Source organism: Silene latifolia, chromosome 2 (genome assembly GCF_048544455.1).
Source record: "Silene latifolia isolate original U9 population chromosome 2, ASM4854445v1, whole genome shotgun sequence".
NCBI classification, from domain to species: domain Eukaryota; kingdom Viridiplantae; phylum Streptophyta; class Magnoliopsida; order Caryophyllales; family Caryophyllaceae; genus Silene; species Silene latifolia.
Window position 1 is genome coordinate 39367399 of NC_133527.1, and position 15802 is coordinate 39383200.

Below are 15802 nucleotides of genomic sequence, written 5' to 3' on the forward strand. Positions count from 1 at the left end.
TTTTGATATTACCGGCCAACGACCGGGCATGAAATCTAGTTTTATATGATAAGAGGACTTAAATTGAGTGTTAGATCAAATTGTTCATCAAAACTTACCAAAACTAAAAAGGTAAACAATTGAGTGAGACATTTTAAAATGAAATATGTAAATGAGTAATCGGGACATAATGGAGTATTTTGTAGATGTCAATTGATAAATATATCAATCCCGATTTTTTTAAGATGGTGAATGCCTATAACTTCTTGATTTAGAAATTAACCACTGTCAATCTATCATTCATCATTCCTAATCAACATTTTTAGAACCCCCAAACTTAGGTTCAAACGTAAACCTTCTAGGTCCGGACATGTATGTCTTAGATTTCAGTTTTTTTTTTGTTTTTTCTTAATCTACACTATAAAAGCAAAGTGAACATTAATTACTCTCCTCATGTTCTTGAAAGTGAACATTAATTGAAGTGGAAAGTTTTTTTTGTCTTGATTTGTACTTTCTCAATTCAACTCCACTCTATCACTTTTTATTTTTTACATTTACAAGTGAATATTCAGCTTCGAATTTTTCTTGATATATAAGTGAAAATATATTCATATGGAATCTTGTTTAATTCGTCTTTACGAGTACATTAACAATATCTAACTTTTATAATTTTTGCAAGTACGTAGTTAACGATATTACCGCGTAAAACACGCGTTGACAAACGTGAAAAAGTAAGGTGGTAGAGTGGAGTTGTACATTTGGGTTCGTTGTCGGTGTGGTATAAAATTGAACAATTCTGCCAGGATTAGATTCTTGTAAACCTTGCATGAAACTATATAGCATCTCATATGATTTATCTCAATCTCCAAATATTTCCACAATTGCTCTTTGTTTTGCATTTCAAGCTTTGGTGTATGAAATTGTGTAACCATACTTATCTAAAATGTGAGTAACAATAGAGTTCACCTTATATTCCCAATCTCCCTCAACAAGGTTACGAATCTCATGACTTATGAAACCTCGTTTCAAATTATTGTGGTCTCGAGGAACCATGTCACAAACACAAAACTCGTCATGAGGACCTTCGTATGTGACAATGGTAAAAACTTTAGAATGAAAGTCTTTTTGTGTCGCCCTTAATAGCCAATTGCATGGTGTAGGATCGAAAAACCGTCAATTGCGTGGTGTGCGTCACAAATACATTCTCGACGGAATTTCCGTCAGAAAACCGTTAGTTTCTCGTGTCATCTGACGGCTCTATTTTTTCGTCAGATTTCTCGACATTATTGTGAGTTATCATAGTAGTGGGAGACCGGCCACATTTGAAGGTTATAGTATTAAGCTTTGATTCGGCAACTTTGAAAAATTGATTTGCTTTAACACTATATGATGTCACATCATCGCTTAGTGAAGCGTTGTTTGGGAACAATTGTCCAACCGCAAACTCTTTCCCTTGTTCATTGAAGGAGTATTTGAATGACGAATAATTTGCCCATAATGCTTTAAAGTCTCCCTCATTATTAAGGTGTACAACTTTGAAACACCCGAAACTTGGAAATTTCATCTTCGCCCTTAACGGAGGACTCAAACTTTGAATGCCAATTCCCTTATATATCTCTTCAACTAATTCAAGCTACGCCATCTTTGTACTAGCTAAGATAAAACATTGATTCCCTCCTCTATAAGATACACATCCATTTTACTCCAAAACTTCTCCATCTCAATAACAAATAAGAGGAAAATTACAAATTTTCATTCTATACAAGAAAATTGAACAAATTTAGTATAAATCAACTAACTATAACCTAATTTTCCCCAAAATACATAACTACTCATAAATTAACCATGCATAAATTGTCAATCTTAATTAGGGTTTCAAAATTAGTATTTTTTAGACAAGCATAAATTAACATATGAGTGGTAGATCTAAGCACAAAATAACATAAATTAACTACAATGAAAACAAAATAAGCTAAATCTACCAACAAAACATGTAACGAAACAAGTTAAAAGAAATTAAATTACTTTGCTAATTAGGTAGTATGTTTAATTTGAAAAGCAATGCCAACGCTACGCCGTAAATTCGCCGTAGAGGAGAGAGGGGTGAGGTAAGATGAGAGAGGTGAGGTGAGTTTGAGTCACACTTAGGGTGTTTGTGATGAGAGATGAGGGATGATTTGTAATTGATAATGAAAAGTGACGGAAAATTGACGGATTTGTAAAAAAAATGATTTTGGTAAGACACACCATTCGTATTGGCGTGTTGCACCTAATAAATCCGTCATTGGGTACGGTGTGTTTAAGTTGTGCCATTTTGGTGAGTTTCTAATCTTGTGTGTAAAATTCACTGCATAGACACGCCACTGGGTATGGCATGTTTATCCCTTAGACACGCCATTGCTAATAATGGCGTGTTTGTACCGTGTCATAGGCTCGGAAAATCAAGCCTAGACACCATTTCGTCAAAATTTTTTAAAACCAACCAAAAACGACAAATATTTTATTTTTGAGCATTATTTAAAAAAAATCGTTCACAAGATTCACAAACGATTAAAATAAAAGTGGAAATAAGAGGAGGCTGTGATTTGTGAGAGTTTGAAACTAAGACGGTTTTAGGTAAGATGAGAAGGATTAAAAAATTGGGAGGGAGTAATTTTGTAACCCCATGACCGGGTGCCAAATGCCAACAGATAAACTAACATGTCGAGCTTGCCAAGTTGGTGCCGGTTCCTTTCGACGTTTTTCCCGCCAAATATCTCAGCTGTTTATCCTTGGTAAGAGCTACAGTACTTCGATTTATATAAAGAAATTCTCCATTTGTTTCTATGGGGAACTTGCTTTGTATTGTGACGCTCACCACCTGTTCGACGGAATGCCTGACCTAAAATGTGCGACAACCCGATGGAATCCTGCAGTGCCCTTTTGGGGCCATGTCTTAAGACTCTTTGTTCGAATAAAATTAATGTGTTACAGAGCACTGTCTGAGAAGTTGGGGATTATGCAAGATATCGTATTGTGTAATTCTAAGATCAAAGCGTTTTGTGGATTGGGTTTGCTTGATTCAGCTTCTTGAATGATTGATAAAAGAAATGAGTCGGGTTCTTGGATGGTGAGAATATGTGGGATATGATGGGGAATGTATGATGTAGCTCTATACTTGATAAGATGTAATATGGTGTTGAGACTATTGAATTGGTTGAAGGAATCATCCAGGCATAGATAAAGCGTGAAATGAGGAAAGCGGATTGTGGACTAGACTCCGCGACTGCATCTTTCTCTACATAATTATCACTTGCTTGTGACAGTGATGATTATCAGCGTGGCACACTGGCACGTTGTTGTGTAAAGTTGTTTAACTGCAAGTTTTTGTTAAAGGATGTGAGTTTCGTGTACAAGGTCATTGCTGAATTAGTGAAGCAGTCAATAGTAAATGAAGCTGCATTCATTGTTATCGGTTAACGAGTAGGGTAAGCACTCTAGTTCTCAAAGATAAGCTTGCCTTGCTGTGCTAAAGGCTCCGACAGTCCCACCTATTTCGTGGTGATGATGAGGTTAGACTAATATGTGTGACTTCCACGTCATTTTGCTTTACTTCATCGTAATCCAAAGTTAAAAAAATATATTATTAAATGTCCAGGTGAGAGAATTTGTTTAGACTCTTTGGTATGCTTTATTAGCCTGAGTTTAAGTGAATCTGAAATCTTGTGAACATATGACTAATATTAAACCATAGATTTTCCATGTTTGTTTGTGTATTTTTATTAGGCTCATATTGCCAATTTGTTTCAGCGTGCTCGGTGCTAGTGAATACTAGGGGTGTTGAATGTGAGAGTCAAAGACAATATTCCATTTCTTGTATTCTTTCATATGCTCAAGTTTTGATTTTGGGTTCTTCGGAACAATGTACACCGTAGCAGGGATAAGTGTTTCTCCATTTCAAAATAAATTTCAAAAAATTTAACCTTATATAGTTATATATGTGAAAATTTTAGAAGTTAAAACATGATAAACAATTGTCATATTCATCATAATGAAGTCTTTCATGAAAATAGTTTTTGAACAATAAAAGTACTCCATAGTATAAGATGGAGAAAAATAGAGTCAATGTGGAGTCCTAAGAGTGCGCAAAATCAAATAAGACGATTATTTTGGGATGGAAGAAGTTAAAAGTAAGGCATAATTGCTCACTTTTTTCCCCTTTGTTGGCCTTAAACATCACCGGAACCAACTTTCCTTTTATCTGTTTGTGGCCTGGCTTTTCTTTATTACCAGTTTGTCATCTACACCGTCGTCAAGTATAAATTTGGTAGTTCCGCGGTTTATAATACATCCTCCAAGGCTCCAATCCAATCCAACCTGGTCTATCTGAAAATGTGGAGTGGGTAGGATGAATTGGACTAGAGAGAGCACGACATATTGAGATTTTCAATGGCTGTTGGTTTTGTTTATGTTTCATGAAATGTTTTACCTAGGTAACAGTGAACTAAGATTTTATATCCATTTCATTGACAAATAATCCAATATTAAAGTGTTTTCATAGTGCAATCCTTTTAACGAAGCCTTGCTTGAGTAAAGATTAATCTTAGACCTTTTCAAGGCTCTTTTAAATTAAGATGTTTGGTGGATGATCTGGCTGAATTTTGCTTCTAAATTGTCTGGCGTTGATCTTGACATATTGAAATTTTATTATTGAAACTTCCGGCGTGCACATATTAGTCATTGTCATATCTTATTTTGGCGGTGATCAGTCAAAAGTTGAATTGATTGGAAAACACTAAGGGAAATATTCAAGACAAATTCTAGTATGAGGACATCTCATTAGCTAATATTTTCCTCCCATTTAACTGGCCATAACTTCTAAATACGACTTCAAAAAACAGTGAATTTTTATTTATTAGTATATCAAAGATCTTGTCATAACAATCAATTTGGAAATTTTTTTTACAGTTTTCGGAACTCTTAACCAATAGTTACGGACAATCAAAGTTATTTATTTATTTATTTATTTTTATTTTTTTTGCAGAAAATGAGGGGTATAAGTTACAAAAGTAAATAGTATAAATGTATAAGACTACAAAATCCCAAAAAAAATATCAGGAAACATGCTGTTTTTTGGTGCGTGGATGTAGACATATAGGGACTGCCATTATCTAACGGAGAAAAAAACAAAAATACCTTGCTCTATTATTGTATTCCTACCAAAATGTTACTTCAACCTTTCTCAATACAAAATGATAAACTCCCAGCATTCATTTGAGTGTATATTTGAGTTTTACAAATACCATAGATAATCAAAGTCAAAGATTACATGGATTCGTTTTGTTTAATTTTTTTTTTGTATAACTTTCATTGTACAACACTCCAGCACTGCTTATCTTATATTCTTATACTGAGTGTTAATAGTTTTAAGGTAGATTATCTTGACAAACTTATTTAAGCATTGACCTCGAAAGCTCAACATGATCTCACGATTGCTTGTTTTTGTTATCATTTGGCTGCTGAGGCTGTCCAAGAGATAAAATTGGCAGTATGTTGATGATGACTTTCTTTGTTTATACAAAATTAATCGAAAATTCTAATCTTGTTATTTGTTATTCCCTAATCATGCTGGATTACTATATAAAATTCTTTAATCACGTCTGACTTTGTCTATATCGTGTGTTGTATCTCGTACAGTGGTCTATATCATCTGTTCTAAACCTTCTCATTAACATTTTGTATACTGAAAACATGGTTCACCATTTTTCTATATCATGGTTTTCTTCAACCCTGTTTCTAAATTTTCTGGTTTTATTAATTTCACATAGTACAACAGCAATCAATGATTCGGAAGCTTCCCAAGGATATGTCTATGCTCTTTGCCCTGCCATGGAGACGGTGGGTTCCAGTAGTGCTTACGCCTCAAATCTCAGAACCACTCTGTCATACCTCTCTTCGAATTCAAGCAGCAAGACTCGGTTTTACAACACAACTGTTGGCTCTGGAGAGGACAAGATCTACGGCCTGTTTTTCTGTCGCCTTGATATTACTGATGCCACCTGTCAAAAGTGTGTCTCATTGGCTACAAGTGCCCTGAACACTCGCTGCCCAGGACAAAAAGTCGCGATAGTATGGTATTTTGATCAATGTGTGGTAAGGTACTCTAATGCGTCTTTTCTGGGCACCATGCATGAAACTCCTATGATACCCATGTGGAATAGAGAGAATTCTCTGGATATATGGAATGTAACGAGTAACGTGACGGGTTTTATGGAAGATTTGATAAATACTATGGATGCAGCAGCAGATATAGCAACGAGTGGGGCAGTCGACAAAAAGTTTGCGACAAAAGATGGGAAATTTACAGCAAATTTGACGGAATTGAACACTATTTACACACTTGCTGAATGCACTCCAGATATAACCTTAAGTGAATGCAAACATTGTCTTCATGTGACCATTGGGAATATATCAGAGCTTTGTAATCTTAAGGCTGGTTGTACTTTGATGTGTCCTAATTGTAATATAAGATACGACACATATCCTTTTTATGGCGATGCACTGGGAAATTCTTCAGGAGCCTCCCCAGGTACTAATTTTGGAGATAAGCTAATCAACTTGTTCTTTGCAGTTTGCTCTTACTGATTTCCAGTTTAAATGCACTAAAAAGTCAAACTTTCTATATATTTGCTTAAATTCTTGATTTTTGTGCTTGGGTTCACAGAGTCAACTGTTTTTACATGGGGGTAGGATCTCTGTTATGTTCAGATTCAACCATTGCATCCTGTCCATGAGCATAAATTTATTTAATATGGCTTTGGAAACAACAATCTGAAATTTAATTTTGATATCTTGTTTTGTTCTGAAATTATCTATTCTATTTTTAACTCTTGTATTCCTAATTCATCTACTCCCTCCGTCCCGGTCATTTGTTGTCCTTTGTTTTTGGCACAAAGACCAAGGAAAGAGGAGAGGACCAATTACTAAATGACATGTGGACCAAATTCAGTATGAATGACCAAGTTGTTCATCAAATGCAATCCTAAAATAGAAAGGACAACAATTGACTGAGACACCCCAAAATGGAAAAGGACAACAAATGACCGGGGCAGAGGGAGTATATTTTTTACAAAGAGCAAAATGAAACTTTTATCAGTCTGGTATTATTTTTAGTAATGCATCTCATACTTGTGTGAAATAGGAGCTGGTTTACAGGCTAGTAAAAAGAAACAAGCGATACTTACAGGCATCGTCATTGTAGCAGCTCTATTAACAGCGATCGCTGTTGGAGTTCTAATTTTCATACGCAAGAGAAAGCCAGAGAAGTCAGATACTGGTGAGAAATCAATTTGACAAATACTCTGTAGTTATTACCTCCGCTTTGTAGATTTTGATTGTACTGAAACCACATAGGCTGATAGGCAAATACTACGAAATTCATCGACTACTGAAGTAATTTCCATTTGTAGATTGCAATGATATTGAATCCGTGGAGAACCTGAAGTTTGACTTCAGTGTAATTAGATCTGCAACCAATAATTTCTCGAACGATAAAAAGCTTGGAGAAGGTGGTTTCGGTGAAGTTTTTAAGGTAGTACTTTGTATTATCTTGCTTGTTATCAGATGAATTGTGTACCTCACCTTGTCATTTTTATGCTTAGCAATTCATGGAATCTTGCTGATGAAATTGGCAGGGGAAGCTCCAAAATGGGCAGGAAATAGCGGTAAAGAGGCTATCGAGAAACTCGACACAAGGAGTCAAGGAGTTTAAGACAGAAGTTCAACTAGTTGCAAAGCTACAACACAGAAATTTAGTCAAACTCTTCGGATTTTGCCTGGCTAAGGAAGAGAAGCTACTTATTTATGAGTTCTGCCCAAATTTAAGTCTTGATCAGCTGCTATTTGGTATGAAGATTCTCTCTTCTGTCTGTGTTCATCATACATTGGTTTCTCCAAGAACCTGAACCTATATAAGATGTCCTTACATATGAGATCAACCAATTAACTATGTAATTAATGGAGGAATACGTAAGGAATTGGTTTGTCTCACATGTCAGATCGTCTCATACAAAGACTAATTGTTTTACGCCAGCTGCTTTGCATATCACTTCTCCCGTTGCTCTGAACTTGAAATTGTCTGCAGATCCAACAAAGTCTCCATCTTTAAATTGGGAGACACGGTTTAGGATCATATGTGGGATTGGAAGAGGTCTACTTTATCTCCATGAAGATTCCAGGCTAAAAGTCGTTCACCGGGATCTTAAAGCTAGTAATGTCTTGCTAGATACAGACATGAATCCGAAAATCTCAGATTTTGGAATGGCCAGGCTTTTTGGTGCGGGTGAAACTCAGGGAAACACTAATAAAATTTCAGGCACATTGTGAGTAGCTTCAGTTCTAAATTTCCCTTAATTGCTTGAGTGTTGTGTTGTAGCTTCTTGTTGCATGGTGTCTTTTCTAGTAAGCCAGGAGTTAACGACACTGTCCGTTGGTTATGTGTCGTGTACTCATGTGTTGACATGATATTTCTTCCGAGTCTCACCATTGACACTTGTACACTTCATTTTAGGTGAAAACATAAAAAATTTAGAAAAATATTAGTGTTCAAATGCACACACCCATATCTGATATTTACTGCTGAGTCTCAGTAACATAGTTACCAATTAAGATCGAAAAGCTTACAAAGTTGAGATATTTTTGCAGTGGTTATATGGCTCCAGAATATTTAATCGCCGGCCATTACTCAGTCAAATCAGACGTGTATAGTTTTGGGATCTTAGTTCTGGAGATAGTAAGCGGCCAGAGGAACAAGTATGTTAGGACAGACTACGACGAAGAATCATTGCTACACCGTGTAAGTTGCAATCTTTCGGGTTGATTTTAGAATAACATACATGATTTAAAATTAATTAAAATAGCTTGATAAACTCTCTACACCTCTTGTATGACAAAGTAATAGAGTGCATTATAGGTCATCTAGAAACAACCTATCAGTGTTTTTAACATGGGAAATCTCAGTACTTCTGATCTCCTTGCAGCATTGGGATAATGTCGTTGTTGTTGTACAGGCATGGAGGCTTTGGAATGAGGAGCAAGTGATGGAATTAGTTGATAAAACAATGGAGAAAAATGTATCATGGGAAGAGGCGGTGAAGTGCATCCACATTGCTCTGCTGTGCATCCAAGAAGATGCAGCTAAAAGACCAAGGATGACATCTGTAGTTTCTGCACTAAATGGAGATGCCATAGTCTTACCTTGTCCTACTGCACCCCATTTCTTCATTCCCGGCCCGTTTGGAGTTGATGAATCGGCCACAGATGGATCCGGCACTACATTTACAGGATCAAAGAACATTACTGTTATGGATGCTCGGTAGTTTTTTTCTTTTTTTTTTTTTTTTTTTTTTTTTTTGCCGTCCTAAGAAAATATGCTCCGTAGTATATTTCTGATAGTGTCAATGGGTTGGTAATCACCGCCTTCGAATTGTTTTACTAATTGAGGTTATTAAAGTGTCAATTGACATTTACTAATAGTCGATCATATATTGTAAATTCTAGATGAACCGTTTTTAGATGGTGTCTGTGAAATCAAATCATGAACGTAAATGCGGACAACAATGGCGTAATCTGAGTTTCAAGATAGAAACATGCAATGCTAGACGGGTTGAAATTACTGGATATTATCCGACAACTAACCTTTAACATAACTCTTAACATTCCATATGGTTGTGTCTCAATTGTCGAGTGATGGACATAGTTGCTTTACTGATGCTGAATACTGCCTATTACGTTGCCATGGTCAATTTGCTAAATTGCTACTCAAGATATTACTGCGATAAGGAACTGTATGCTTTGACAGATAACTCAGCACTCTTCATTAGACAATTTATAATGTTTTTTTTGACAAAATCAACGGCAAATATATTGTTTGACTTCAATTTTATGCCTTATATATGCATGACATATTCATGCGCTGATTTTTCAAAAAAAGCAGTGTTAAATACTTGTTTCTCTCACATGGTATTGAGATTACCAGTCGTTATTACAACTTACAAGCCACGGCTTTCACTGTTCCATGCTTATTTTGGCGTACGCTGATTCTGGTATCTTCATGCTATTTACAGTTAATTTAACAAGTCAGAACCTTTAAACAAAGTCGACAAACTGTCACCTTCGATGCCTTATCAGTCTAGGAAAATTGACCTAATCTGAATAACCTGACCCAACGATCTGACCTAACCCAAACAGAGGAACTGAATTTGACTCATAACCCAAGTTGACCCAACCCCATCCGAATATCCCATATGTTTTTTATTACCACGTATGACGTATTGACCATTATCCTTAGCATAGCTTTATAACAAGTAATAACACACTTAAAACTGAACTAAACCCAAAATAACCAGACTCGACCTAACCCCGATGCGTGCAAATCTGAATGACATGACCCGTACAAACTCAGAAGGCGCATACTAAATATGATAAATTTGCACCAACTTGTGCTCTGAATTTTCTAGCAAATATAATGTGCTCTGAATTTTCTTTGTGCTTTCTCCTACTAACCCCAGCCCTACATCAAATTGGAGCATCAATTTTGACTTTATTTTTTGTTGGTACGTATCAAATCTGACTTTATCAATACCCTTTTTAGTTCCATATAGTCTAACATATTTGTCATATTATCAATAAGTCTCCTTTAAGACGTAAGGTTAAGATTAGCTTAGCAGGAATACTTCCGTTTTAAATGAGTAACGTATTATAACACCTTACGTACCTAACCCTTTGACATTTCCATCTTCCCAAATCACACATTGTTGTACATTCTGTAATTCCTAACGAAATGGTAACACTTTGCTCTATGCTAAGGTTATCTTTGTTTTTGCTGCTAAATCTGCTTATCTTATTGAGTGATCTTAACCAAATAACTGCCAATAATTCTGAAACATCCCAACCATATGTCTATTCTATTTGCAATGATACAGACCCAGTTGCTCCAAATAGTGTCTATCAAGCAAACATAAATTCTACTCTCAGTTTCTTAGCGTCAAACTCGAGCACCACCACGAGTCGCTTCTACAACACGACTGTTGGCACTGGAAGCAACAAGATCTACGGTATATACTTCTGTAGGCTTGATGTTACTAATGCTGTCTGTCAGCAGTGCGTCTCCCCGGCCACAGATGCTATGAAAATTCAATGCCGTAGGCAGAAAGACGCGGTATTATGGTATTCTGATAAGTGTATGGTTAGGTACTCGAACAAGCCTTTTCTTGGCACTATGCATGAAACTCCTATGATAGCCATGTGGAATAGACAGAATTCTCTGAACATTTGGGATGTTACGAGTAACATGCCGGGTTTTAATCAAGTTCTGCTTAGTACTCTGGATGAAGGAGCAAACCAAGCAACAAGTGGCCCTACTGATAAAATGTTTGCGACACGAGAAGGAATTTTTGCTGAAGACTTGATGAATTTGAATACGATTTACACACTTCTTGAATGCTCACCTGATATAACCTTGAATGATTGCAAAAACTGTCTTCAGGCAACCATTGGTAATATATCGGACCTATGCAATAAGAAAGCTGGTTGTACTTTGATGTGCCTCAACTGTAATATACGATACGACACATATCCGTTTTATGGTGATGCATTATTGGTAGATTCTCCAACCCCTTCTCCAAGTCCCAATTTCAAAGGTACACTATGTTAGTTATTTTTGCACTAAATCAACTCCCTCCGTCCCAGTCGTTTGTTTTAATTTTTTTCTAAAACAAATGACTAGGCCGGATCAAGCTAGTATGTGTTCTGGGAAGTAATGATCTTCAATTGAGGTAAAACATCTTGGTTTGTTGTTTTTCTTTAATCGTAAGATTTCTGTCATGTAGGAACTGGTCAAAGGGTTCATAGTAACAACCGATCTCTAGTCATTGGCTTCTCAGCTGCAGCAGCGGTAGTAACAGTGATTATTGCTGGGCTTCTGAAATTTTTATGGAGCAGGGAGATCGAAAAACCGCATAATGGTGAGATTCATTCATACAAGTTATGGACAGAACTGAAGCATGTTGTGAGAAACATTTAACTGATGCAAGTAAGTTAACCTGTGCACGCAATTTCCTTTCGCAGATTGTAACGATATTGAAACCGTGGAGAACCTGAAGTTTGATTTCAACCTGATAAGAACCGCTACCAATAATTTCTCAAGCGATCAAAAGCTTGGAGAAGGTGGCTTCGGACAAGTTTTCAAGGTAATCATTTTCATGCATGTTGCCAAGCCGATGATATGATGGAATAAAACAAAATCACTCACTCACAGAACTCTTTATGATTCTTGTATCGTTAAGGCTGCATATATCAGAACCCTTACAAATTACACTGGTCACAACTGTGAGCCATTCAGGCCCTAGTGTATTGTTGTTGTTGTTGAAATGTTCCTAGCTATGTGATTTGACTGCTCTAGCTGTTTGGACTTTGGATACCTAGTTTTCTGCAATTCAACGAATTTCTCTCTTGGAATTGGCAGGGGAAGCTCCTAAGCGGAGAAGAAATTGCGGTGAAGAGGCTCTCTAGAAACTCAAGACAAGGAGTTAAGGAGTTCAAGACTGAAGCTTATATAGTTGCAAAACTTCAACACAAAAATTTAGTGAAACTTCTTGGTTTCTGCACTTCAAAACAAGAAAAGCTACTCATTTACGAGTTCTGTATGAATTCCAGTCTTGATAAGCTTCTATTTGGTACGAAGATTTACGACTTTATTCGTGTTCATCTGAAAAAATGAGCTAAGATTCTTCACTTTTACTTACTACTTACTACTTGCCACTTACTCATCTCTTTCAGCAGATGCACTGAAGTGTCAATCCTTGAATTGGAATACACGATTCAAGATCATTTGTGGGATTGCCAGAGGACTACTTTACCTTCACGAAGATTCTCGACTCAAGATCATTCATCGGGACCTTAAAGCTAGTAATGTCTTGTTGGATAACGATATGAACCCTAAAATTTCAGATTTTGGGATGGCAAGACTTTTTGGTGCGGATGAAACTCAGGGAAACACCAACAAAATTGCTGGAACATTGTGAGTGATTCCACTTGTGATTTCCAATATGATTTTCCTAGCCATATTTTCATATTGGTAATAAACTAACACAGTTAATTGCAGTGGATATATGGCTCCAGAGTATGTGATTGCGGGCCAATACTCCGCTAAATCAGATGTGTATAGCTTCGGGATTATAATTTTGGAAATAGTAAGTGGTCAGAGGAACAAGTTTTCCAGGACAGATAATCATGAGGAATCATTGCTAGAACGGGTAAGTTATGATTTTTTTGTTTTTGTTAGATATCTCACATTCTCACTAAGGTACATTCAAATTCAAGGGTTTCAATTTTAATGGGTATGTGTCTGTTTCGATTTCATAATATGCCCATACGGTCCATAATTCCTAGGTCCGCCACTGATCTCACTAACGTACATTCAAGGGTTTCCATTTTAAAGGGCTAAAAGACTTGCTATTTTTCGGCTTTGAAGTACAATAAACTCTATACATCTTGCATTGTGAAATAGCAGGGTCTTTTGCCTGATGCATTTTATGATGCAGTTTTCATAATGCATTACTCATAAAGCTAGTCCTCTATGTTTCTTATCCCGCCTCAAGCGAGAGGCATTCAGACACAGACGAGTTTGTTACTGTAAATCTGTAATGCTGTTGCTGTCGTAAAGTGAACTTAAAAAGATGTTTTAATGTTGGAAGGTTTTCAAACACATGTCCTGAGTAGTAACAGTGTATCACCATTCAGTAATTATTTTCAGATAATTCAGCTGATATATGCATTATGTACAATTAAGCGGTACCTAAATAAACTGTCACAGGCATGGAGACTTTGGAATGAGAAGCATACAATGGAACTGGTTGACCAAACAATGGGGAACAATTTCACACAGGAAGAGGCAGCTAAATGCATCCACATAGGGCTATTGTGCATCCAAGAAGACGCAGCTAGAAGACCCGGAATGACAAGTGTGGCATCTGCGTTAAATGGTGATGCCATAGTCCTACCTTCTCCTGCTCCACCTCATATCTTCATGACAGGCTCATTTGGATTTGAAGAACCGAGGACTTCTCAATCTAGCAAAACATTCTCAGGATCGAAAAACATTACAGTCCTGGAAGCTCGGTAGTTCGTTTTTTTTTTCAATGGACTATTGGAGGTTGATATTGGAAATATTACTTACAATTCTGCCCATATTTCCAATAGTTGAAGTGATGAAGATAGTCTGCAACTTTTAACTGCTGAAAATACAGGAGCTAGCCTGTCAAAGACTCTCAGAAGGAACTGTAGATTTTGATAATTGGTATTGACTAATGATAGGCATCCTCTGATGAAACAACTAATTTAAACTGTTGAACACGATCTTGTCGAGATTTTGAGCATCCATACTCGGAAAGCCATGAACACTGAGGTTCTGTGACTCTGTACTTTCTATATTTGTTCATATGCTCATCCTGTAATATGTTCTGACTGAAAGAATGCTATACTTTTTCTTAAGTATTAGCCAAGTTGATATGAGAGTTTGTTTATACTCCGTATATATAAGACCGTTGTATACTTTTTTTTTTGAAAAAAGATATATATATATATATATATTAATTTAAAATACGAAAATCAGAGTTTACAATCGTTCCAATTTCACTTGGATACCCTTCATACCATACTTGATCACTACTACGACTAAGACTGAGTTTCGCCAGCGCATGAGCCACTTTGTTCCCACTACGTCTAACGTGTAAACAATTAAAAGACTCAAAACTACAAGTTAAAGAGAAAATATCAGCAACGATCCTGCCAAAGGACGATCTTTCAACATGTTTCTTACTAATGTGGGAGAAGAGTTTTAAGTTATCCGTCTCAAGGATAATACGATTAGTTCCTCCATCGTGGGCCACCTCAAGACCAAACCGAGCAGCCAGTGCCTCCGTCACATCCACCTCAAAGTCGCCCTCCAACCTCTTACAAGCTGTCCGGTAAACACTTCCATCATGATTTCGAATGACAATACCAAGTCCCCGAAAACCGTTGTATACTTGTATGGCGTTTAATAGTCATATGACAGAAAAACAGTACTTGTAAATTTGTAATGATCATAGATTAATAGTAGAGCAGCAATAATATTTATAATTATCTCATTATTATTAGGATTATTGTACTCCGTAATAGTTAAATTTAGAATCAATGTTCAAGAGTGTATTGTTCAATGAATTTAGGTCGATTCAAGTTTTTCATTTAGATATTGATCATTGCCCAATATAATGCGTTCTAATCAATTTCGATTAAAATCAGGGTGTGTATTTAATTTTACCCATCTTGATTTCACTAGGACTCTAGGAGATAAAGTATCTATTTATATTTTTCGAGTTTGAATTTGTTTTAGGACGACGCAAGAATGGGACAAACCATGTCATAAAAGCCAAACAAACAACCACAAGAAAATAACATTGACATCGGTTTTAAAAAAAGAGCGGTTACTATGATTGTAAGATAGAGTAATATGCAATTGACTCGGTTTTTCTTATATACTAGTTTTAAACCCGTGCAAAAAAATGTACGGGTCATGATAACATGCGCTATTATTGGACACAGGACTCAGGACCATATAAATGAGCGTTACTAAATGTGAATGTCCTGATAATATAAGTAAGTCTATAATTGAAAATTCGACATACGTATAATTTAATTAACTTTTTTCATTCTGATGAGATAATACGGTTTTCATCATTAATGTACATATAATTTAGGAAAAAAGGACGGTTTTAGCAATAAATGAACAACTTTTTTACAAAAG

General features: G+C 36.2%; 2 protein-coding genes across 8 annotated transcripts; both read left to right on the forward strand.

The window, feature by feature from the left end:
• Window positions 1-2274: 2274 nt before the first annotated feature.
• Window positions 2275-9604, forward strand: LOC141642628 (cysteine-rich receptor-like protein kinase 25). 7 transcript variants are annotated; one of them, XM_074451475.1, is made up of 9 exons: window positions 2275-3530; window positions 5787-6547; window positions 7160-7294; window positions 7428-7549; window positions 7653-7863; window positions 8102-8339; window positions 8662-8812; window positions 9027-9334; window positions 9398-9604. In XM_074451475.1, exons 1-9 carry the CDS (start codon window positions 3523-3525, stop codon window positions 9426-9428), a joined length of 1965 nt encoding a protein of 654 aa, XP_074307576.1. In that variant the 5' UTR covers window positions 2275-3522; the 3' UTR covers window positions 9429-9604. The 7 variants fall into 7 exon arrangements, with proteins under 7 accessions (XP_074307576.1, XP_074307578.1, XP_074307580.1 ...); XM_074451477.1 differs by having other exon boundaries at window positions 2645-3446; XM_074451476.1 differs by lacking the exon at window positions 2275-3530 and adding an exon at window positions 5116-5506.
• A 1175-nt stretch (window positions 9605-10779) lies between these two features.
• LOC141629346 (cysteine-rich receptor-like protein kinase 25) lies at window positions 10780-14524 on the forward strand. The gene is made up of 7 exons (XM_074442365.1): window positions 10780-11657; window positions 11847-11981; window positions 12085-12206; window positions 12482-12692; window positions 12799-13036; window positions 13121-13271; window positions 13832-14524. Exons 1-7 carry the CDS (start codon window positions 10799-10801, stop codon window positions 14138-14140), a joined length of 2025 nt encoding a protein of 674 aa, XP_074298466.1. The 5' UTR covers window positions 10780-10798; the 3' UTR covers window positions 14141-14524.
• Window positions 14525-15802: the final 1278 nt, after the last annotated feature.